Source organism: Entelurus aequoreus, linkage group LG08 (assembly GCF_033978785.1).
Source record: "Entelurus aequoreus isolate RoL-2023_Sb linkage group LG08, RoL_Eaeq_v1.1, whole genome shotgun sequence".
Classification (NCBI taxonomy): Eukaryota; Metazoa; Chordata; class Actinopteri; order Syngnathiformes; family Syngnathidae; genus Entelurus; species Entelurus aequoreus.
This window is the reverse complement of record NC_084738.1, coordinates 57917980-57945536: the sequence shown is the minus strand read 5'-3', so window position 1 is coordinate 57945536 and position 27557 is coordinate 57917980. Positions and strand designations below refer to the sequence as shown.

The window sequence follows — 27557 nt, the reverse complement described above, 5'->3', positions numbered from 1 at the left end:
GGCACATAATAAATTATGGAGGACACAAATGGCACACAAAGTAACAAAACAAAAAGCGTATTGTTGGCAGACTTCATTCATAAATGATCATAAACACGATGATGGATGATAACATTTGGATTATGTTTGGATTTACTGCTTTTAAAGGGTTTGCAGCGAGTGTAAAAACATCTTAATTATAATATATATATATGTATATACTGTATGTAGCCGAGGTTACTGTGGTTTATCCATTAGAAAGTGCTCAATACCGGGGTAGAGCGGAATATACGTTAGGTCAGGAAAAAACACAGAGGCTATTTCATCCCTACAAGCCTGTTTTGCAGGTTTCCCTGCTCTTTAGGGGATACATTTTTTTTTTTTAAATCGCATAATATCCCCTGAAAAGCAGGGAAACCTTCGAAACAGGCTTGTAGGGATGAAATAGGTCAGGAAAAAACATGGAGGCTATTTAATCCTTACAAGCCTGTTTCGAAGGTTTCCCTGCTCCTCAGGGGATACATTTTTTTTTTTTTTTTTTTAAATCGCATAAAATCCCCTGAATAAATAATGATAAATGGGTTATACTTGTATAGCGCTTTTCTACCTTCAAGGTACTCAAAGCGCTTTGACAGTATTTCCACATTTACCCATTCACACACACATTCACACACTGATGGCGGGAGCTGCCATGCAAGGCGCTAACCAGCAGCCATCAGAGGCAAAGGGTAAAGTGTCTTGCCCAAGGACACAACGGACGTGACTAGGAAGGTAGAGGGTGGGAATTAAACCCCAGTAACCAGCAACACTCCGATTGCTGGCACAGCCACTCTACCAACTTCGCCACGCCGATGTTTCCCTGCTCTTCAGGGGATAACTCTTTTTTTTTTTTAAATCGCATAAAATCCCCTGAAAAGCAGGGAAACCTTCAAAACAGGCTTGTAGGGATTAAATAGGTCAGGAAAAAACATGGAGGCTATTTCATCCTTACAAGCCTGTTTCGAAGGTTTCCCTGCTCTTCAGGGGATAATTTTTTTTTAAAAATCGCATAAAATCCCCTGAAGAGCAGGGAAACCTTTGAAACAGGCTTGTAGGGATGAAATAGTCTCCATGTTTTTTCCTGACCTAACGAAAAAAAAAAAAAAAATATATATATATATATATATATATATATATATATATATATATATATATATATATATATATATATATATATATATATATAAAATTTATGTATATATAAATATATATTTTTTTAATAACATTTTTAGTGTATGCTAAGGGCCAATAAAAACAGAGTTTAGACAACCCTTCTGGAACATTCCTTTGCAAATGCGAGGAAGTAAAAAAGGAGGACGATGGAAGTTTGACAACCCCCCACCTCCCCCTCCCCCAGGAGGACATAACGAGACGCTGGCGTGTCCCTGAGTGCGACATAACGAGACCAAGGACTCGTCTTAGTGGACCGCAAACATTTAACAAGTCTGACCTTTGGCTCGCTTTGGAAACTTCACAAATTCAACTTGGTGTGTGATTGTGTGTGTGTGTGTGTGTGTGTGTGTGTCTTTTGGCTTTTTCTCAGCGACAGCGTTAGCGTGTTAGCTTCTTCTACACGTGACGTCATATTTGCTTGCACGTTTCCTCACTTAAATTAACTTAAAGATTCCTGGTAGACATGATCAACACGTCATAAACTTCTCTTCACTTCGTCACCAAACACCCAATTCATCTTCCATCCAAGAAATCATCTTGTTTTAGAAATACTCTTCCTATTTAGAATCAATCTAGCCTTTTAGGAAGAATGTCATATTTTAGAATAATTTTAGAAATAAATAATCTTCCCTTTCAGGATTTTTAACCCTCGTAGAATAAATCTTCAATTTTGGAATTGATCTTTTGTTTTAGAATTATCTTTCCCTCTTAATGAATTAATCCTTCCATTTTAGAATAATTCTATTTTAACCATAATCTTGCGTTTCAGAATCATCTCTTTTTGAATTAATCTTCCATTTTAGGATTAATCTTCTTGTTTTTGAATAATTCTGCCGTTTTAGAATTCATCTTGCATTCCAGACTTAATCCTTTGCTTTGGAATAAATCTGCATCTTGGAATAAATCTTCCAATTTAGAATGAATCTTCCGTCTCCATCAAAAAGAAGGTGAAAATAAAAAAATATAAGGGTCAGTTTTGCACAAAAGGAACCCTTTACATTTGGGATGAAGGAAGAAAAACATCAAAGAAAGTCATTCCCAGTTGTGCTGTAAAGAGGCGGGGCTTAACTTGGCGTGTGCTGTGAGTGGACAACGGAGTAACCCCGCCCATAAAGCTGGTCTTTTGAGTAGATAAAATTAAAGTGGAAGTAAAGTCAATCCCAGCATCAGTTGGGGGGTACAGCTAGCATTAGCTTGGGGGTACAACTAGCATCAGTTGGGGTACAGCTAGCATTAGCTGGGGGGTACAGCTAGCATCAGTTGGAGGGTACAGCTAGCATTAGTTGGGGTACAGCTAGCATTAGCTTGGGGGTACAAACTAGCATAAGTTGGGGTACAGCTAGCATTAGCTTGGGGGTACAACTAGCATAAGTTGGGGTACAGCTAGCATTAGCTGGGGGGTACAGCTAGCATCAGTTGGGGGGTACAGCTAGCATTAGTTGGGGTACAGCTAGCTTTAGCTGGGGGGTACAACCAGCATCAGCTGGAGGGTACAGCTAGCATTAGTTGGGGTACAGCTAGCATCAGTTAGAGGGTGCAGCTAGCATTAGTTGGGGTACAGCTAGCATTACTTGGAGGTACAGCTAGCATCAATTGAAGGATACATCTAGCATTAGTTGGGGGTACAACTAGCATCAGCTGGAAGGCACAGCTAGCATTAGTTGGGGTACAGCTAGCATCAGTTGAGGGGTACAGATAGCATTAGCTGGGTGGTACAACTAGCATCAGCTGGAGGGCACAGCTAGCATTAGTTAGGGTACAGCTAGCATCAGTTGGGGTACAGCTATCATCAGTTGAGGGGTACAGCTAGCATCAGTTGGAGGGTACAGCTAGCATTAGTTGGGGGTACAGCTAGCATTAGTTGGGGATACAGCTAGCATTAGTTGGAGGGTACAGCTAGCATCAGCTGGGGGGTACAGCTAGCATTAGTTGGGGTACAGCTAGCATCAGTTGGGGCTACAGCTAGCATCAGTTGGGGGTACAGCTAGCATCAGTTGGGGGGTACAGCTAGCATCAGTTGGGGTACAACTAGCATCAGTTGGGGTACAGCTAGCATCAATTGGGGTACAGCTAGCAGTAGTTGGGGGTATAGCTAGCATCAGTTGGGGGGTACAGCTAGCATCCGTTGGAGGGTACAGCTAGCATCAGTTGGGGTACAGCTAGCAGTAGTTGGGGGTATAGCTAGCATCAGTTGGGGGGTACAGCTAGCATCAGTTGGGGGTCCAACTAGCATCAGTTGGAGGGTACAGCTAGCATCAGTTGGAGGGTACAGCTAGCATCAGTTGGAGGGTACAGCTAGCATCCGTTGGAGGGTACAGCTAGCATCAGTTGGGGTACAGCTAGCAGTAGTTGGGGGTATAGCTAGCATCAGTTGGGGGGTACAGCTAGCATCAGTTGGGGGTCCAACTAGCATCAGTTGGAGGGTACAGCTAGCATCAGTTGGGGGTCCAACTAGCATCAGTTGGAGGGTACAGCTAGCATCAGTTGGAGGGTACAGCTAGCATCAGTTGGAGGGTACAGCTAGCACGTAGCCTGAGCGGTTCTTGGTGAAGTCAGGCTGTGATTGGTTGATCTTGGGCTCCACCACCACGGAGCACTTCCTGCCGTTCATGCTGCACTGGATGGGGCTGACGATGTTCACCTGCAGCTTCCTGCGCTCGCTGCACACAAACACATGTCTGCTTGTCAGCTTTTGCTTCCATAAAGAGTTCATCATTTCCTATGACATCATCCCCTAGCAACTAAGTAGTGGCATGCTGGCTTTTATTGCACATTTTGAGACAAAGCTCCGCCCACATCAAACAGGTATCAGGAAAGAAGGCGGGGCTAAGCATGGTCATCTCTCAGGGAGTCAGTGTTCCTAAACACTCATTTTCCTCTGCTCCGCCGTGACCTGATGACACACACTTGTTGCGCAACCGCACACACACACACACACTCCTCCACAGAGCTATGGTGTAGTTTTTGCTGATGGGGAGAAGTCACTGCTGGTTGCCATGGAAACCACCCTAAAACCGACTCCTCCATCTGTCATGGCCGCCAGCCAAAGCAGATATTGTGTTTGTTTGTGTGTGTGTGTGTGTGTTGATGAAATGCCAAAGGGATGTTGTGCTCAGTGTGAAGGGCAAACACAGATAGCATTACACGCACGCACGCACGCACGCACATTTGTATTTCTTACCTTCTTGAGTCCTGAGCAAAATGCCCACCTCTTTAGGACCACCCTTTCTAAATATATAAAGATGAGTATTGACAACATTAATAATATATACATACTATGCAAATATAAAATAGCCTGTTATGAAAAATGAGTACAAAGGTCACAATTTTACAAGAAAAACTTTGAATTTTGGCAGTGTTATAATAAAAGTCGTCAGTTTACTCAACGCAAGTCAAAATTTTACAAGAAAAACTGAACATTTGCGCAATATTTTGATAAAAGTTGGAATTTGACTCAATAACAGTCGCAATTTTACAAGAAAAGCTGAAAATTTTGGCAGTTTTATGAAAACACTCGTAATTTTACTTGACAAAAGTCACATTTTTATAAGAAAACTTTACAATTTTGGCAATATTATAATGATAAGCGGGATCTTTACTTGGCAAAATGATGACAAAAGTCATCATTTTACTCAAAAAATGTCACTATTTTACAACAACAACATAAAAACTTGGGCAATATTGTGATAAAAGTTGGAATCTTATATGACAAATGTCACAATTTTGCATTAAAAAGCAATCATTTTACATAAAAAAGTAATAATTTTACGAGAAAATATTGCAATGTTACAGAAACGGAAAGAATATGAGAAATTGTTCCCAATTTTATAAGAAAAAAGTCGACACATTGTGAGAAAAAGATTGCTTTTAGCTAATTTATTTTTTATTTGTAATTGGTTTTTAATCTTCATCATTTACTTCAAGTTATTACAGTATGTCCCTATATGCATTTTTATTTTTTATTTAAAAAAAAAAAGAATTTAGACCAAAGGGGGTGCATTTCAATTTCTTACACACACTTGTTATTTCATATGTTGGCCAGAGGGGGAGCACAATTTTTTTGTACACACACTTGTTATTTCATATGTTGACCAGAGGGGGAGCACTTTTAAAACCGACACAGTCAATTTGAAAAATCCCTCCTTTTTGAGACCACCCTAATTTTGATAGATTTCACCACCAGGGGTGCAAATGAGAGCTCTATGTTTTTGTTTTTTGTAATGTGCTTAAGGCCGACGACAAACGAGTCACGGACCACAGATGGCCCCTGTGCCGCACTTTGGGCAACCCAGCTGTAGAAGCTAACTGTTAATGGCCACTATAGTCTTAGTACCGTAGTGTATTTGTTCATCCTATGGTCACATATGGGACGCGGGTTGTGTTACGTCAGCACCGGAAGTCGTAAAATCAGCTGTTCACCTGGCGGGTTTTTATCATATATTGCTGCCTTTGCACCAGTCAATGTTTACTTTTGTATGCACATTAAAGCAACAAAAATATCCTGACTTTGGAGCAATGTTCACGGACTCTAGTAATTGGCTCTCTATTAGATGCAATGGTTTTCCGTATTGGGACCATGATTTATGTCCTGACTTGTTTTACCGGTCCTCATATGGAAGGTACTTTTCCTTGTTGATGTCTCAAGAAGGGTACAAATACCACACACACACACACACACACACACACACACACACACACACACACACACACACACACACACACACACACACACACACACACACACACACACACACACACACACACACACACACACACACACACACACACACACACACACACACACACACACACACACACGTAAATAGACAGCCAGGACAAAATACTGTATTATGTAAATAAAAATAGATGTGCTTGAAGTTTACAATAATAATAACAATAATAATAATAATAATAATAATAATACACACACACAGTTATAAATGTGTGTGTGTGTGTAACGAGCAATAAGTGAAGCAGGAAGTGCGACTGGAACATCCTGTTTGTTTCCAAGCAGAGTGAGTCATTGTCTGAAAGAAGAGCTTTCTTTTTAATCCTCACATGATGGTCTGATCAATAATAATAATCATCATCAGGTCAAGACGACAGCCTGGAATGGGATGGCAATATGAGCCCATCAACACGGACACGTGGGTGAAAAAGTCACAAAAAAGACAACGTCCGACCTTATTTTCCCAACAAAGAAAAAAAAAAGTTCAATATTTATGTAAATTAAATGTTTGCTTACATTTTATTTTGTTGATTATTTAGCATAACAATGCTATTTAGCTACCAATGACAGTACAATGGCAAACAAGTGTACTGTAATGAGTTTGAAATGGTTCCTTGCATTATTATGACATATTATGACATTTTAAACACTGTATAGTTTGTGTCAAATATTTCTTCAGTTCAAGAGCATGATGTAGACAAAAGCTCTGAGTAAAGACAAATATTTTCAAAGTAAATTATTTCCATATTGGTGTAATGTGTGGCACAAAAATATGTCGACTGTCTAAAAGTATTATTTTCAATCTTATATGCGTTTATACGTATGAAATATTACAATCACAAATCCAATTGCAATTTTGAAAAGAAAAATCCCAATTCGTTTTTCCCCCTCAAAATCATGAAGCCCTAATAGAGTAATCTAAATATTTGATTGTACGGCAATCTAAATAATATACAGTAATCTAAATGTACTTTAACATACAATAATCTAAATACTTATATACAGTAATCTAAATAATGAACAATAATCTAAATGTAAGGTAATCTAAGGTATGTACGATAATCTAAACAATGTACGGTAATATAAATGTACTTTACCATAAAGTAATCTAAATACTTTATTGTACAGTAATCTAAATAAAGTACAGTAATCTAAATGTTCTGTAATGTACAGTAATCAAAATACTTTAACGTACATAAATCTAAATAGTTTACCTTAATCTAAATGTACTTTAATGTATGGTAATCTACATAATGTAATCTATATACGTTATTGTACAGTAATCTACAAAATGTACAGTAATCTTAAATGTACTTTAATGTAAATGTACTTTAATTTACACTAATCTAAGTGTACCTTAATGTATGGTAATTTAAATAATGTACAGTAATCTAAACAATGTACGGTAATCTAAAGAATGTAATCTAAATACTTTTGTGTACAGTAATCTAAATGTACTTTAATATACTGTAATGTAAATAATGTACAGCAATATAAATGTACTTTAAGGTCCAGTAATCTAATAATTTACAGTTTTCCAAATGTAATTTAATGTACAGTAATTTAAATAATGTACAGTACTATAAATGTACTTTAATGTCCAGTGATGTAAATAATTTACAGTAATATAAATGTACTTTAACATACAGTAATATAAATAACTTAGTTATACGTACTTTAACGTACAGTAATATCTATACAGTAATACATGTACTTTAATGTACAGTAATATAACTAATTGACCGTAGAATAAGTGCACTTTAAGTATAGTAGCATAAATAATTGGCAGTAGTATAAATGTACTTTAAAATACAGTATTATAAATTGACAGTAGTATAAATGTACTTTACAGTAATGTACTTTTAAGTACAGTCGGTAAAAATGGATGGATGGATATAAATAGCTGTCAGTAGTATAAATGTACTTTAAAGTACATTACTGTAAGGTACATTCATACTTTAAATGTACTTTAAAGTACAAAGGAAGTGCAATGGTGCAACATAAAAGACATATAACACAGAAGGAGGGATCATAGCATCATGACGGTGTGGGAAGTGTGTTTGTACACACTGCAGGGCTAGCATGCTAATTACATACATGCTAATTAGCTGCATGAACATCAAACTAATCCAGAATAATCCTGCACTTAATCCTCCTCTGAGGATTAAAACATGATTTATTTATTACTGGACTCAGCACATCTGCACAATCCCACTCTAATACTACTGTAATAGCACTCTAATATTACTGTAATATCATTAATACTACAGTAATATTACTAATACTACTGTAATAGCACTCTAATATTACTGTAATATCACTAATACTACAGTAAAATTACTAATACTACTGTAATAGCACTCTAATACTACTGTAATATCAATAATACTACAGTAATATTACTAATACTACTGTAATAGCACTCTAATATTACTGTAATATCACTAATACTAACAGTAATATTACTAATACTACTGTAATAGCACTCTAATACTACTGTAATATCAATAATACTACAGTAATACTACTAATAATACAGTAATAGCACTATAATACTACTGTAATATCACTAATACTACTGCAATATTACTAATACTACTGTAAAATTCCTGTAAAAGCACTCTAATATTACTGCATTATCACTAATACTATTGTAATATTACTGTAACATCACTCTATAATTACTGCATTAACACTATAATACTACTGTAATATCACTTTAATACTACTGTAATATCACTTTATTCTACTGTATTATCACTAATACTACTGTAATATCACTAATATTACTGTAATATCACTTTAATACTACAGTGATACTACTAATAATACTGTAATAGCACTATAATACTACTGTAATATCACTAATTCTACTGCAATATTACTAATACTACTGTAAAATTCCTGTAAAAGCACTCTAATACTACTGTATTATCACTAATACTATTGTAATATTACTGTAACATCACTCTATAATTACTGCATTAACACTATAATACTACTGTAATATCACTTTAATACTACTGTAATATCACTTCATTCTACTGTATTATCACTAATACTACTGTAATATCACTTTAATACTACAGTAATATTACTAATATTACTGTAAAAGCACTGTAATATTACTGCATTATCACTAATACTACTGTAATATTACTGTAACATCACTCTATAATTACTGTATTAGCACTCTAACATTACTGTAATATCACTATACTACTGTAATATCACTTTAATACTACTGTAATATCACTAATACTACTGTAATATCACTTTATTCTACTGTAATATCACTAATAATACTGTAATATCACTTTGATACTACTGTAATATCACTAATACTACTGTAACATTACTGTTACATCACTTTAACACTACTGTAATATCACTTATACTATTGTAATATTACTGTAATAGCACTCTAATACTGAAATATCACTAATACCACTGTAACATTACTGTCACGTCACACTAATATTACTGTAATATCACTAATACTACTGTAATATCACTAATATTACTGTAATAGCACTCTAATATTACCATAATATCACAATACTACTGTAATATCACTAATACTACTGTAATAGAACTCTAATATTACCATAATATCACAATACTACTGTAATATTACTGTAATATCACTAATACTACGGTAATATTACTAATACGACTGTAATAGCACTCTAATATTACTGTAATATCACTAATACTACTGTAATAGCACTCTAATACTACTGTAGTATTACTGTAATAGCACTCTAATATCACTATACGACTGTCGTATCACTAATAGCATTCTAATACTACTGTAATATCACTAATACTACTGTAAAAGGACTCTAATAACACAGGTCATATCACTGTAGTACAGGGGTGGGCAATTAATTTTCACCGGGGGCCGCATAAGCCACCCGAGCACTGCTGGAGGGCCACACGACAATATTTCAATTAAATTTTGCTCAATATTATTTTTGATATACCGTAAGATAAATAATAATGATGATAATAATAATAATAATTAATAATAATAATAATAATTTAATTTAACCTAACTTAACTTTATACAAAAGCAGATTGCTTTTGATGGTCACTTTATCCTGCATTATCCAACATTTTTCCCCATCAGATTTGGACAACCATCTGTTGTTAAAAATAGTTTTTAATCATATTTATTGTATATTGTTTTTTATATTGGTTTTATATGTAATTGTTTTTTCTTTTTATTCAGTCATTGGTGGAGCTAAGGATAATATTTGAATATTGTTTGTAATATTGTTGTGCAGCACTTTGGAAACATTTTGTTGTTTAAATGTGCTATATAAATAAAGTGGATTGGATTGTCACACCTGCCAGCTTGTCCCAACACGCATTTACCTCTGTGAACAAGTCATTACCTGTGGTTGTCTCTTTAATTGACTGCATCAGAGCTCTCATCCAAAGTTAGCGAAAAACAGCCCATGTCTCCGGGCATTATCAGCGCAACAAAGTCCAATAAGCACTCCTTAATAAACTCTCCGTCAGAAAACGCCTTACTTTTTCTGGCGCTTTTGTGAGAAATGACGAAACTTGTCCTGACGGCTGCATCTCTGGGGGTGTGAAATATGGCACAAAGTCCTTGTTGGGTTTGCAGTTTTACCATCAACGCATCAGCCTCCCTTGCGCGCGCTTCATCAGACACATTCCGGTATTTTCCCTCGTGTTTCTTCGTGTAGTGGCGATTAAAATGATATTTAAACACAGCAACCTGTGTACCACACATTAAGCACACGGCTTTACCATTAATTTATGTAAAGAAATACTTGGCAGTCCATCTCTTGTTGGAAACACGCCATTCCTCATCAACTTTTCTTTTTTTTAGCGTCTCATCACTTGTCTCTATGCGCCTTCACTCACAGGTTCCCTCCGGACATACGGCATAAATAACACATTTCAAAATAAAAGCAGCACAGTTGTATTGCGCGCACGACATAGATGTTTTTTAAACTTTATTTTGTAATTTGTAATTGCGCCGTTCAATTCACTCACAATCGCACACGCGCATACGTCCACACGGAAGTAATACAAATAACGCTTTTCAAAACAAAAGCAGCACCGTTGTATTGCACACTCGACATAGATACTTTTTTAAATTTATTTTGTAATTTATGATTGGCCTCACGCGGGCCGGACAGGGATGCGCAAAGGGCCGGATGCGGCCCGCGGGCCGTACAATGCCCAGGTCTGCTGTAGTATGACTGTAATGTCACTATAATACTACTGTAATAACACTATAATATTACTCTAATACTACTTTAATATTACTCTAATATGGCTGTAATACTACTGTAATAGCACTATATTAGTCTACTACTACTGTAATAGCATGCTAATACTGCAACATCACTGTAGTATGACTGTAATGTCACTATAATACTACTGTAATAACACTATGATATTACTCTAATACTACTGTAATATTACTGTAATAGCACTATAATATTAGTCTACTACTACTGTAATATTACTGTAATAGCACTATAATATTAGTCTACTACTACTGTAATATTACCGTAATAGCACTCTAATACTACTGCAAGCGTACTAATGTTAACATGTTAATGCTAACAGTTAACATTTGTCAAGTACCACGTTATGAGGTGTCCGCCTCAAAACATTTGTGACATACCAAATGATATCACTCCATGGTGTACACCTACAAAATTCCCGATAAAAGTGAGCATGCTAACGTTCACAGTTAGCATTTGTCAAGTACCAAGTTATGCGATTCTTAGGCGTACGCCTGAAAAGTTATCTATAAAAGCTAGCATAATAACATCAGCATGGTAACGTTATCATGCTAACAATGAACATGTATGTGTCAAGTACCAAGTTATGAGGTGTACACCTGCGACGTTAGCTAAAAAAAGCTAACAATGACATTTGTAATGTACCAAATTATGACTCCAAGGTGTACACCCACAAAAGTAACGATAAAAGCAAGCGTGCTAATGTTAACATGCTAACAGTTAACATTTGTCAAGTACCACGTTAGGAGGTGTAAGCCTATGAAATTAGCCAAAAAAGCGAACAGTAAGGCTGAAACGACGCGTCGACGTAGTCGACGTCATCGGTTACGTAAATACGTCGACGCCGTTTTTGTGCGTCGACGCGTCGCATAATGACGTCACACTACCGTCATGGCGAAGCGCAAAGCAGACGATCAAAGAAGACGATGCGAGCGGTGCGAGCGAGGGGGGGAAAGCATGCCAATAGTGTGGGAGTATTTCAATACACGGCCTAATAATGTTGTTGTATGCACACTGTGTCGAGCGGAAATGGCCTATCATAGCAGCACAACGGCTATAAACGAACATTTGAAAAGAAAACCATCAACTAGTCAATCGTCCGCGCGAGCATACGTTGTCATCATCACACAAAAACATGAATGTGTCATTTGTATCTGCTAGGGGTGTAACGGTACGTGTTTTGTATTGAACCGTTTCGGTGTGGGGCTTTCGGTTCGGTACGGCGGTGTACCGAACGAGTTTCTAAGCTAAAGTCTTAACAAGCTGCTTTGCTCCGTCTGCCTCTGCCTCAGCACGCAGCATTGTCCCACCCACACAACCATCTGATTGGTACACACGCAGCATTATCAGCCAATCAGCAGTGCGTATTCAGAGCGCATGTAGTCAGCGTGGAGCAGATAGGTGTTTAGCAGGTGAGCATCAGGCAGCGGACTCTCCCCAAATGATAATAAACACCTCCCAGTCAACTACTAGTAACATCACTATGAGCCCGTTGACCTTCTAGAAACTTAAACTGCAGCTCAGCTCGCTCGCAGTCCTGGCTTGAGGTGAAGGCTAATTACCTCTCAGTTCCAGCCACATCGACCCCTTCTGAGCGCCTATTTTCAGCTGCTGGGAATATTGTAAACAAGAAAAGAACCAAACATGTACACATGCTAACATTTCTTCATTACAACTGTTAGACACTCACTGGAATGAGTAGAATTGGTTATTGTGTACTGTGTTGGACTGGATGTTTATTTTGCACATTTTAAAAGCAATACTTAATGTTTACAGTGCTCCAGAATATTTAGATTGGCACTTTTTTGTATTGGATGTTTATCTTTATTTTTGCACATTTTAGCAAATAAGCAATACTTTCACTTTTGTTGAAATGTTTACACTTTTGTTACAGAATATTTCGTTTTGCACTTTTTTGTATTGGATGTTTATCTTTATTTTTGCACATTTTAAAGCAAAATAAGCAATACTTTTACTTTTGAAATGCTTATACTATTGCAGGATATTAACATTTGCACTGGATGTTGACTTTTATATTTGCACATTAAAAAGCAAATAAGCTACTTTTAATTTTGTTAAATGTTAAAAGTTTTAAATGTTTACATTGTTACAGAATATTTAGTCATGTTGTTGTCAATGTTGACTGAGTGGCCATACTTCTTTTTTTTGTAAATAAAAGCCATGCCTTTTGAAAAAACGGGCCTACATTTATTTTTTCATCTTCATTTTGAATAAAAAAATAATCGGCAAAAGGAAAAAATAATCTATAGATTAATCGAAAAAATAATCGATAGATTAACCGATTAATCGAAAAAAATAATCTATAGATTAATCAATAGAAAAATAATCGTTAGCTGCAGCCTTAGCGAACAGATAACATTTGTAATATACCAAATTATATTACTCCATGGTGTACACCTACAAAATTAACGATAAAAGCGAGAATTGGCAAGTATTAAGTTATATAATTCTGAGTTGTACGCCGACAAACTTCTTTGAAAAAAGCTAGCATACTAACATGAGCATGCTAACATTATCATACTAACAGTTGTTATTGTGTCAAGTACCAAGTTATGAGGTGTATACCTGCGAATAGCTAAAAAAGCCAGCAATTAATATTTGTAAGGCACCAAATTATGACTCCAAAGTGTGCACCTACAAAATTTACGATAAAAGCTAGCATGCTAACATTATCATTTTAACAGTCAATATGTGTCAAGTACCAAGTTATATATGATGTACACCTGTGAAGTTAGCTAAAAAAGCTAACATTAACATTTGTAACGCACCAAATTATGACTCCAAAGTGTACACCTACAATATTATCTATAAAAGCTAGTGTGCTAATGTCAACATGTTAACATGCTAATAGTTAGCATTTGTCAAGTACCAAGTTATGGAGGTGTGTGCTTGCGAAGTTAGCTAAAAAAAAGCTAACATTAACATTTGCAACGCACCAAATTATGACTCTTAAGTGTACACCAACAAAATTAATGCTAAAAGCTAGCATGCTAACATTAACAGTTAGCATTTGTCAAGTGTCAAGTTATGTGATTCTGAGTTGTACACCTAAATTGTTGTCTAAAAAAAGCTAACATACTAACATGAGCATGCTAAGCTAACAGTCAACATGTGTCAAGGTCCAAGGTATGATTGAACATGTTAGCATGCTAATGTTAGCATTTTAGCATTGGACTAACATGAGCAAGGAGCATTTTGACTGTGGACGGTTTAAACGCTATCTGGCCGCGTTACCGCTAAACGTGACGCTCGGTGGCGTCTCACGACTAAACGCCGGCTGTGACTTGGCAACATTTAACGAGCCGTGACTCCAACGGCGTCCCGCGCGGTCGGCAAGGAAAATGAGCATGGTGAGCGGGTTGGACCCGGCGGGAGGTGGTGACTGGCGGGTGTCAGTGACAGCTGTTGCTGGGAATCGTCTGCCGATCGACGGGAGGCGAAGCAGAACCGGAAACACGAGGGGGGCGGGGGGTTGTCAACTCCACAGATGGCGAGGGCGCCCGGTGTTGGTGAGGCGCCATGATTGATGACTGATCATACGCGCTAAAAAAGTCACTATGTTATGGTCAAACACTGGCAGAATTTGTATTTTACTGTAAAAATAACACTTTTTTCCCATTTACAGTAATGCACTATAAAAAAAAAATTGTACACTTTACAGTAACATTTCCGTGACTTTTTTTTTTTTAACGGTAAAGTCTACAGATTTTTTTTTTGTGTCGACTTTGTTCAAAAATCCATTATTTTTCTGTGAAATTGCCCATATTTTAAAATACAAATGCTGACTACACGTAGTTTTTAGTCTTTTTCTTTGGTCAGATTTGATAGTATTTTTAATTTACAGTAAACATAACACGGGTAGTGGTTTTTTTCATTCACAGTAATGCACTGTAAAAATAGACATTGCAAAGTAAAATTTTGGTGACTTTTTTTTTTTTACTGTAAAATGTAGATTTAGTTTTTGGGTGTGTAGTTTATGTAAAAGTATTTTTATTGTAAAAATGACAGTGGTGTTGTTTTTCCCAGTAATGCACTGTAAAAAAAAATGCAGTACATTTTACAGTAAAATTTTGGTGACTGAGCTGCCAAGTTTTTTATTGTACCATAAAATCTACAGATTTTTATTTATTTATTTATTTTTTTAAATTTGAAAATGCAAATGTTGAGCACAACTGTGCTTTTTAGTATTTTTCTTTAGTCAGATGTAATGGTAAAAACCTGGAAGAATTTAAATTTTACAGTAAAAACATTGGCGGTATAGTTCTTCCATTTACAGTAATTTACTGTAAAAAACAAACAGTTCCTAATAAAAGTTTGGTGACTTTTTTTTTTTTACCGTAAAATCTACAGATTTTTATGTTTGGTTTTTGTTAAAAAACATTTATTTTTCGGCAAAATTTCACAAATGTTAAAAAAGAAGAAGACATTTTTAGTATTTTTTTTGGTCAGATTTTATGGTAAAAAAAAACTAGCAGGATTTTATTTAATAACACGGTTATTATTTATTCATTTCCAGTAAGGTACTGTAAAAAAAAACTCCGTACATCAACTAGTAAAATTTTGGTGACTTTTTTTAACCGTAAAATCTACAGATTTTTTGTGTCGTTTAAAAAACAACAACATTTTTCCGCAAAATTTCCTATATTAAAAAAAAAAAAGAAGAAGACGCTTTTAGTATTTTTTAGTCAGATTTTATGGTAATAAACTAGCAGGATTGTATTTAATAACGCTGTTATTGTTTATTCATTCACAGTAAGGCACTGTAAAAAAAAAAACTCTGTACATCAACTAGTAACATTTTGGGGACATTTTTTAACCGTAAAATCTAAAGATTTTTTTTGTGTTGTTTTTGTTTAAAAAACCCTCTTACTTTTCTATGAAATTTCACATATTGAAAAATGCAAATGTTGAGTACAAAATGTAGTTTTTAGTATTTTTCTTTAGTCAAATTTACTGGTAAAAAACTGGAAGAATTTACATTTTACAGTAAAAACATTGGTAGTATTGCTCTTCCATTTACAGTAATTTACTGTAAAAAAAATGTTGAAAAATTCTTAGTAAAATTTGGATGACTTTTTTTAAAACGTAAAATCTACAGATTTTTTGTGTAGTTTTTGATAAAAAAAACATTTTTCCGCAAACTTTTCCTCATATTTAAAAAAAGAAGAAGAGGTTTTTAGTATTTTTAGTCAGATTTTATGGTAAAAAACTAGCAGGATTTTTTTTAATGACACGGTTAATGTTTATTCATTAACAGTAAGGCACTGTAAAAAAACAACAACTGTACATTTGACAGTAACATTTTGGTCCCTTTTTTTTTTTAAACCGTAAAAACTAGATTTTTTTGTGTGTGTAGTTTTTGTAAAAAATTCCTGTATTTTTCCAAAAAATTTCCATTATTTTAAAATGAAAATGTTGAGCACAAATGTAGTTTTTAGTATTTTTCTTTTCTTTAAATGACAGGATTTTAATTTTTACTGAAGATCTACAGATTAAAAAAAAAAAACTCTCTAATTTTTCAGCGAAATTTCACAGACAGCGTGGCGAAGTTGGTAGAGTGGCCGTGCCAGCAATCGGAGGGTTGCTGGTTACTGGGGTTCAATCCCCACCTTCTACCATCCTAGTCACGTCCATTGTGTCCTTGGGCAAGACACTTCACCCTTGCCCCTAATGGCTGCTGGTTAGCGCCTTACATGGCAGCTCCCGCCATCAGTGTGTGAATGTGTGTGTGAATGGGTGAATGTGGAAATACTGTCAAAGCGTTTTGAGTACCTTGAAGGTAGAAAAGCGCTATACAAGTATAACCCATTTATTTATATTTAAAAATGCAAATGTTAAGTTGTTTAGTAATTTTCTTAAGTCAGAATTTATGGAAAGAAAAATGGCAGAATTTAAATTTTACAGTAATGCCCTGTAAAAAACACTTCCTTTTTTTTTTAAGCTGTAAAATCTGTTGGTCCCTTTTTTTTTACCCGCAAAGATTTTTTTGTGTCTAGTTTTTGTTAAAAAATCCTTTATTTTTCCAAAAAATTCACACATTTTAAAATGCAAATGTTGAGCACAAATTTTTCTTTAGTCAGATTTTATGGTGAAAAACTGGCAGGATTTTAGTTTTACTGTAAATGTTTTCTATTTACAGCAATGCACTGTAAAAACACTGTAAATTTCACAGTAACATTTTGGTGACTGAGCTGCTAAGTTTTAATTTTTTTTATTTATACTGAAAATCTAGTTTTTCTTAGCGTAGATTTTGTTAAAAATTCTGTTAATTTTTCAGTGAAATTCCACATATTTTAAATGCAAATGTTAAGTACAAATATAGTTTAGTATTTTTCAAAATTTATGGGAAAAAAATGGCAGAATTTTAATTGCACAGTAAAATGTTGGTCCCTTTTTTACCGTAAAAATTTGAGATTTATTTTGGTGTCTAGTTTTTGTTAAAAACTCCCTTACTTCCCCCCCAAAGATGCAAATGTTGAGCACAAATGTAGTTTTTTGTATTTTTCTTTAGTCAGATTTTATGGTAAAAAACTGGCAGGATTTTAGTTTTACCGTACATTTTTTCTATTTACAGCAATGCACTGTAAAACACTGTAAATATCACAGTAACATTTTGGTGACTGAGCTGCTAAGTTTTTCATTTATTTTTTACTGAAAATCTACAGATTTTTTTAGTGTAGTTTTCATTAAAAAAAATCTCAAATTTTTCAGTGAAATTTCACATTTTAAAATGCAAATGTTAAGTACAAATATAGTTTTTAGTATTTTTCTTTAGTCAGAATTTATGGAGAAAAAAATGGCAACATTTTCATTTTAAAGTAATGCCCTGTAAATAACACTTTTTTTTAAAATCATAAAATCTACAGATTCACAGTAAAATATAAATCCCTTTTTTAATCGTAAAAATTTTAGATTTTTTTTGTGTCTAATTGTTAAAAAGTCCCTTATCTTTCCCAAAAAATTCACACATTTTAAGATTTGAGCACAAATGTAGTTTTTAGTATTTTTCTTTAGTCAGATTTTATGGTAAAAAACTGGCAGGATTTAAGTTTTACTGTAAATGTTTTATATTTACAGCAATGCACTGTAAAACACTGTAAATTTCACAGTAACATTTTGGTGACTGAACTGCTAAGTTTGTATTTTTTAATTTTTTTTTACTGAAAATCTACAGATTTTTTTAGTGTAGTTATTGTAAAAAAATCCCTCATTTTTCAGTGAAATTTCACATATGTTAAAATGCAAATGTTAAGTACAAATTTTTCTTTAGTCAGAATTTATGGGGAAAAAATTGGCATAATTTAAATTTTACAGTAATGCCCTGTAAAAAACTTTTTTTTTTTTTTTTTTAACAGTAACATCTACAGATTCACAGTAAAATTAGTGTTAGTGTTGTTTCTATCAAAAAACACCCATTTTCCCCTGAAATTTCCCACGTTAAAAATGCAAATGTCATTTTCAGTAATTTTCTGCGGTCAGCGTTTGAAGACGGCGTTCAAAGCGTCTGAAGGACAAGTGAAAAAGGTGTGATGGCGTCCAAGAGGACGAATGGTGTTGAGGAAATGAGGTCGTGAGGCTGCGACATATGAAGAGCGATGACGGGACGTTGCCGAGGAGAGAGCGCACTAAAAAGGGGGTTGGGAGGGCTGTTGCTAGGCGGAACGTAAGGAAAATGGCGTGCCTTTAAAGATGGACGCTTTGATTCGCAACAAGATATCGTTGACATTGATGTCATTAAAAACAATTAAAAATACTTTTACAAAAACTTGAAATGTTTTTTTCCGTGCATTACTTTAAATGGAAAAACAATAACAATGTTTTTTTTATAGTCAAAATTTTCCAGTTTTTACCATTAAATCTGACTAAAGAAAAATACTAAAAATTACATTTTGTACTCAACATTTACACTTTCAAATAAGTGACATTTTACAGAAAAGTAAGAGGTTTTTTTTTTTTAACAAAAACAACACAAATAAAATCTGTAGATTTTACGGTAAAAAAAGTCACCAAAATTTTACTAGTTCATGTATGTACAGAGTTTTTTTTACAGTGCCTTACTGTGAATTAATAAACAATAACCGTGTTATTAAATAAAATCCTGCTAGTTTTTTTTTACCATAAAATCTAACAAAAAAAATACTAAAAACGTCTTCTTTTTTTTTAAATATGGGAAATTTTGTGGAAAAATAAATGTGTTTTTTTTAACAATTTTTTTTAAAAAATCTGTAAATTTTACGGTTAAAAAAAGTCACCAAAATTTTACTAGGAAATGTTCAACGTTTTTTACAGTAAATTACTGTAAATGGAAGAACTATACCATCGATGTTTTTACTGTAAAATTTAAATTCTTCCAGTTTCTTACTATTAAATCTGACTGAAGAAAAACACTAAAACTCAACATTTGCATTTTAAAATATGTAAAGAAAATCTGTAGATTTTACGGTGAAATAAAAGACTTGGCAGTTCAGTCACCAAAACTTTACTGTAAAATTTACTGCATTTTTTACAGTGCGTTACTATAAATGGGAAAAACAATACCATGGTTATTTTTACAATATAAATACTTTTACAAAAACTATACACACACAAAAAATCTCTAGATAAAAAAAAAAAAAAGTCACCAAAATTTTACTTTAAAATGTACCGGTGTCTATTTCTACAGTGCATTACTGTGAAAGAAAAAAACACTACCCGTGTTATGTTTACTGTACTGAAATACTAATGAATTATAAAAAGGTACTATACTGCCTTTGAAAAATACCTGTACTATTTTTCTCCATGGACAGGATGGCGCACCGTGGTTACGTTGCTGGTAACATATGTGAGTCAAAACACACACACACACACACACACACACACACACACACACACACACACACACACACACACACACACACACACACACACACACACACACACACACACACACACACACACACACACACACACACACACACACACACACACACACACACACACACACACACACACACACACACACACACACACAGCACTTACGAGCAGAAACAGAAGAGGGAGAATCAACGTATTTTGACTTAAAAACTAACAATAAAGGTTAAGCGATGCACGCTGAAGCTTTAAAACATAGTTGCTAGCTGTTAATGTCCCTCACAGTGTTTTAGCTACTTCTAAAAAGTCCCTGCAGGACGAGGAATAGCTAAACATGCTTCACTACACACCGTCGGAAGATACAATAGCTCACCGCTAACCGCAAGCCAGCGCTCCTGCCTGTAAACAAATGGGTGGATCCATACAAATGGCGACTGTAACGATACCTAGTCCAAGAGCTGTATCTCGTTGATACTACAATGATTACGTTGCTAATTTGTTATGGATGTGACTGGATACATCAGCAGCCGAATGACAGAACATCATTGGTAAGCAGTGACATACAGAAAGGGGAGGGGCTAGCAAACAGGAAGTTATGGCGCAACCTCTGCCTCATCTGAAGCTGGTGTCGACCAGAATAAGTCACAAAAAATGAATTTGTAATGAGCGTAAATTTCAAACTACAAGCCGCTGCTTTTTTCCTACGCTTTAAAACCCGTGGATTATAAAACGGTGTGGCCAATTTATGGAATTTTCTTTGCTGACGGCCAGAGCAAATCGTTTTCATTAAACACATGCAAATACACTGAAAAGGTGTGTTATTGTCTGTGCTATGACGCCATCTTTTGGACATGTTCGCTCACTGCAGGTGCTGCAGTAACCTTCCATTTACTGCTTTCAACCGGTAGTAGAAGTGCCGTTGGGTCTTCTAGCCGTCCATAGCGTTTTTACTCGTATGGATTCTTCTTTCATCACTCTGAGCAATGTTTGTACATTTTACAATATAACTGAAACAATTCTTACTTACTAAACCGTCCCATGTGTGACGCCTGTAGGAGTGTTTTCATACATATTTGTACATACTAACGTAATGTAATCATGCTAGCGTCGTTAGCGTTAGCTAATATGATAACACATTTACGAGTGTCTGTGTTAGTATTATTAACTTATGATGGCGTTCTTTTTGTATTGTTTCAGTTTCATAAACTTATGACCGTCTGGCATTTCAGTAGCCGGGGGAAAACTTGGCTGCCTTTATCATATTTTTCGGATTATAAGTCGCAGTTTTTTTCATAGTTAGATTTATACTCTGCAGCGATTTATGTGTGAAATTATTAACACATTACCGTAAAATATAAAATAATATTATTTATCTCATTCACGTAAGAGACTAGACGTATATCAGCAATCGTCACACACACACGTCAACCAATAAAAATTTGGCGGGGGCGGGTCATGGCAGAAGTGCATTGTGAAAAAAAAGATGCTACCTGCTACTACTTCCGTACCTATGAAAATAGATTATTTCAACATTGGCGGTAACTTCTAAAAACTGAGAAGGGCTGAACAAAAAATGGCACAGAAAAAGAAATTATATACTGCAGGTTACAAGCTGAAGATAGTGAAATATGCAGCAGAAAACGGCAATCGAGCAGCAGAAAGAAAGTTTGGAGTAAGCGAGAAACTTGTAAGGGACTGGCGAAAAATGTCCCCAAAAAATGCGACTTATACTCTAGTGCAGTGGTTCTTAACCTTGTTGGTGGTACCGAACCCCACCAGGTTCATATGCGCATTCACCGAACCCTTCTTTAGTGAAAAATAAAATGTTTTTTTCTTATTTTATACATATTAACCATGAAATTATGTTATTATATTAAAGAAATACTAATAAAGATATATTTTACAAACAAAGTTAAAGGAATGTACACATGATCCCATGTTTACATCTCATTGTGCAACATGTGAATGTTTTAGTGGGAACTAAATGCAATGTCTGAAAGGGGTACACATTATTTCCAAAGCAGGACCCCCACACAGACATACAATACTAGTACACAAGCTCATGAAAAACAAGATTTTTTGTTATTGTCATTGTAATTGGGCCAAAATACTTATATTAGAAAATAATCTCATGGGAATGACTGCTGTCATTTGATTATAATAATAAAACATTTAACTTGTTATTTAGTCAGGTTTGGGACAGGTGTGCTGCAGGTGTGGCCACAGTGCATGTGCACGTCTAACGTCGCTCACATGTGCTCCACTGAATGCTCAAGGAGTTTTTGCGTTTGCTCACACATATGGAAAATTAGAGGGAACATTGTTTGGGGGTATCCATAATACGCCAATAGGTGTGAGTCGGCCGAACCCCTGAGGCAGACTCACCGAACCCCTAGGGTTCGATTGAATCCAGGTTAAGAACCACTGCTCTAGTGCGACTAATATATGTTTTTTTCCTTCTTCTATGCATTTTCGGCCGGTGCGACTTTTACTCCGGCGCGACTTATAATCCGAAAAATACGGTACTAGTTACTGATGAGCCACAAGCGGGAAAATAGTGAGCAGAAATGGACAAAGAAAAGGGTACATTATGGAAATATCAGGTTAAAAGCCATGACAAGTTGTTCTCCTGACTAATTTTTGCCTTGAGATGACATCAACGTGTCCACAGCGTTTCTACTCGTATGGATTCATTCATTCATTACTCCAAGCAACATTTGTAAGTTTTACAATATAACTAAAACAATTCTTACTTACTAAACTGTCCCATGTGTGATGTCTGTAATAATAATAATAATAATGGATTAGATTTATATAGCACTTTTCTAGACACTCAAAGCGCTTCACAGAGAAGTGAGAACCCGCCATTCATTCACACCTGGTGGTGGTAAGCTACTTTCGTAGCCACAGCTGCCCTGGGGTAGACTGACGGAAGCGTGGCTGCCAATTTGCGCCTACGGCCCCTCCGACCACCACCTATCATTCATCATTCATTCACCGGTGTGAGCGGCACCGGGGGCAAGGGTGAAGTGTCCTGCCCAAGGACACAACGGCAGCGATTTTGGATGGTAAGAGGCGGGGAGCGAACTTGCAACCCTCAGGTTTCTGGCACGGTTGCTCTACCCACTACGCCATACCGCCCCAGGTATGGCGTAGTGTTTTTGCAAAACAGGAGTGTTTTCATGCATATTTGTACATACTAATGTAATGTAATCAAGCTAGCGTCATTAGCGTTAGCTAATTTGCTAACACGTTTACGAGTGTCTGTGTTAGTATTATTAACTTACAATGGCGTTCTTTTTGTATTGTTTCAGTTTCACGAATTCTTCGGTAACGTCACCGTGGAGTCATTGAGTCTGTTTAGCAGACTGGAGAGCTAGCTTGCGCAGCTAGTGGGTCCATGACGATGACTTCTGTTTTGTTTGATCATCCGTTTTACTGCCGTGTTACAGACGCCGTTTGGAAACAATACATAAAAAAACATTTATAAAATACATCAGTGTAAATAACTAATTTCATAACGTATATAACTGCAGCTAATATATGGAAAACTATTTTTTTTGGGGGTTGGTGGGTGCGGCTTGTATACTGGTGTGCTCTGTAGTCCGTACAATACGGTATTGTACGAAAAAATAAGGTAAATGTTGAGTAATAAATGATTAGTGGTCATTTAAGGAAGCCTGGCTTTCTCTGCTTAGGCTTCTGCCCTCGCAACCCGACCTTGGACAAGGGGAAGAAGATGGATGGATATAAAGTGTTTACAAGTCACCAACAAAAAGGAGAGAAGAAGTTAATGACAGTAATGAATTTGGGACTCAAGATGTACACCCTCAGGATGGAAGTAAGTATTTCCATCCTTCAAGTACACACTGAAGTGTACTTATCACAGTGTACTGATTCCACTGAAGACAAAGCCATGGTTTGGATGAACAAGCTCGCAGGGTTATTACTGGATCGCTTACTTGTCAGACCGACGCGGAGGCAGCCGTCGCCATGGCAACTGCGCCCCAGAACAGAAGAGGGGGTGAAGGAAGTGAGAGGGAAAGAGGAGCATTAGTGGAATGTGAGGTGAAAAACAAAAGGAGGAGGACGCCCTGCAGCTGGTGTGTGATGAAGGAGGGAAGAAGGAGAGAGGAAGGGAGGAGTAGCGAGAGGACGGAAGAGTAAAAGATTGAGTGATGAACTACGACGATTGAAAACAAGATGGAGATAAAGAGGGAAGGGTGGATGAGAGAGAGAAGGAAGGAGGGGTGGAGGAGAGCGAGAAGGGTGGAGGAGAGAGAGGAAGAGCGAGAGGAGGGAAGGGTGTAGGAGAGAGAAGAGGGAAGGGTAGAGGAGAGAGAAGAGGGAAGGGTAGAGGAGAGAAAAGAGGGAAGGGTGGAGGAGAGAGAGGAGGGAGTGTGTGACTTCCATCAGGAAGCTTTGATTCAGCACAAAGTGTGACCTTGGTAAAAAGCAACACATCAGCTCATCTTCTTCAGTACGTGTGTGTGTGTGTGTGTGTGTGTGTGTGTGTGTGTGTGTGTGTGTGTGTGTGTGTGTGTGTGTGTGTGTGTGTGTGTGTGTGTGTGTGTGTGTGTGTGTGTGTGTGTCATTCTTAGTGGACGCTAAAATGAACTCTGACACATTGCCTTGAAAAAGCACTTTTTATGCTGAGATATTCCCATTTAAATTTGCATACTTATGTTGAATGTTGCTCTCACAGCATGGGATCAATATATGAAATATTCATATTTATATATGCACACGTGCGGTCAATATATGAACTGTTCATATTTAAATATGCACACATGTGGTCAATATATGAACTGTTCATATTTAAATATGCACACATCATGTGATCAATATATGAACTGTTCATATTTAAATATGCACACATGTGATCAATATATGAACTGTTCATATTTAAATATGCACACATGGTCAATATATGAACTGTTCATATTTAAATATGCACACATCTTGTGATCAATATATGAACTGTTCATATTTAAATATGCACGAGTGATCAATATATGAACTGTTCATATTTAAATATGCACACATCATGTGATCAATATATGAACTGTTCATATTTAAATATGCACACGTGGTCAATATATGAACTGTTCATATTTAAATATGCACACATCATGTGATCAATATATGAACTGTTCATATTTAAATATGCACACATGTGGTCAATATATGAACTGTTCATATTTAAATATGCACACGTGGTCAATATATAAACTGTTCATATTTAAATATGCACACATCTTGTGATCAATATATGAACTGTTCATATTTAAATATGCACGAGTGATCAATATATGAACTGTTCATATTTAAATATGCACACATCATGTGATCAATATATGAACTGTTCATATTTAAATATGCACACATCTTGTGATCAATATATGAACTGTTCATATTTAAATATGCACACATCTTGTGATCAATATATGAACTGTTCATATTTAAATATGCACGAGTGATCAATATATGAACTGTTCATATTTAAATATGCACACATCTTGTGATCAATATATGAACCGTTCATATTTAAATATGCACGAGTGATCAATATATGAACTGTTCATATTTAAATATGCACACATGTGGTCAATATATGAACTGTTCATATTTAAATATGCACACGTGGTCAATATATAAACTGTTCATATTTAAATATGCACACATCTTGTGATCAATATATGAACTGTTCATATTTAAATATGCACGAGTGATCAATATATGAACTGTTCATATTTAAATATGCACACGTGGTCAATATATAAACTGTTCATATTTAAATATGCACACATCTTGTGATCAATATATGAACTGTTCATATTTAAATATGCACGAGTGATCAATATATGAACTGTTCATATTTAAATATGCACACATCTTGTGATCAATATATGAACTGTTCATATTTAAATATGCACACATCTTGTGATCAATATATGAACTGTTCATATTTAAATATGCACGAGTGATCAATATATGAACTGTTCATATTTAAATATGCACACATCTTGTGATCAATATATGAACCGTTCATATTTAAATATGCACGAGTGATCAATATATGAACTGTTCATATTTAAATATGCACACATGTGGTCAATATATGAACTGTTCATATTTAAATATGCACACGTGGTCAATATATAAACTGTTCATATTTAAATATGCACACATCTTGTGATCAATATATGAACTGTTCATATTTAAATATGCACGAGTGATCAATATATGAACTGTTCATATTTAAATATGCACACGTGGTCAATATATAAACTGTTCATATTTAAATATGCACACATCTTGTGATCAATATATGAACTGTTCATATTTAAATATGCACGAGTGATCAATATATGAACTGTTCATATTTAAATATGCACACATCTTGTGATCAATATATGAACTGTTCATATTTAAATATGCACACATCTTGTGATCAATATATGAACTGTTCATATTTAAATATGCACGAGTGATCAATATATGAACTGTTCATATTTAAATATGCACACATCTTGTGATCAATATATGAACCGTTCATATTTAAATATGCACGAGTGATCAATATATGAACTGTTCATATTTAAATATGCACACATGTGGTCAATATATGAACTGTTCATATTTAAATATGCACACGTGGTCAATATATAAACTGTTCATATTTAAATATGCACACATCTTGTGATCAATATATGAACTGTTCATATTTAAATATGCACGAGTGATCAATATATAAACTGTTCATATTTAAATATGCACACATCATGTGATCAATATATGAACTGTTCATATTTAAATATGCACACATCTTGTGATCAATATATGAACTGTTCATATTTAAATATGCACGAGTGATCAATATATGAACTGTTCATATTTAAATATGCACACATCTTGTGATCAATATATGAACTGTTCATATTTAAATATGCACGAGTGATCAATATATGAACTGTTCATATTTAAATATGCACGAGTGATCAATATATCCATCCATCCATCCATCCATTTTCTACCGCTTATGAACTGTTCATATTTAAATATGCACACATCATGTGATCAATATATGAACTGTTCATATTTAAATATGCACACGTGGTCAATATATGAACTCTTCATATTTAAATATGCACGAGTGATCAATATATGAACTGTTCATATTTAAATATGCACGAGTGATCAATATATGAACTGTTCATATTTAAATATGCACACATCTTGTGATCAATATATGAACGGTTCATATTTAAATATGCACACATGTGATCAATATATGAACTGTTCATATTTAAATATGCACACATCATGTGATCAATATACGAAACATTCATAGTTAATTATGCACACGTTATCAATATATGAACTATTCATATTTAAATATGCACACGTGGTCAATATATGCACACATCAAGTGATCAATATAAGAACTGTTCATATTTAAATATGCACACATA

The 27557-nt window shown here is 35.2% G+C and overlaps 1 protein-coding gene across 2 annotated transcripts in view; it reads right to left on the bottom strand.

Moving 5' to 3' along the window:
- Positions 1 to 1195: 1195 nt before the first annotated feature.
- The window catches only part of myo1d (myosin 1D), a 177203-nt gene continuing 150841 nt past the window's right edge, over positions 1196 to 27557 (bottom strand). Inside the window, exons 22-23 of one of the 2 annotated variants that reach the window (XM_062056917.1) lie at positions 3705 to 3851; positions 1196 to 3636 (exon numbers count right to left, since the gene is read on the bottom strand). In XM_062056917.1, coding sequence (XP_061912901.1) covers positions 3627 to 3636; positions 3705 to 3851 — 157 coding nt within the window. In that variant the 3' untranslated portion in view covers positions 1196 to 3626. Of the gene's footprint in view, positions 3852 to 27557 lie in introns of both variants that reach the window. The other variant, XM_062056916.1, reaches the window with a different exon arrangement.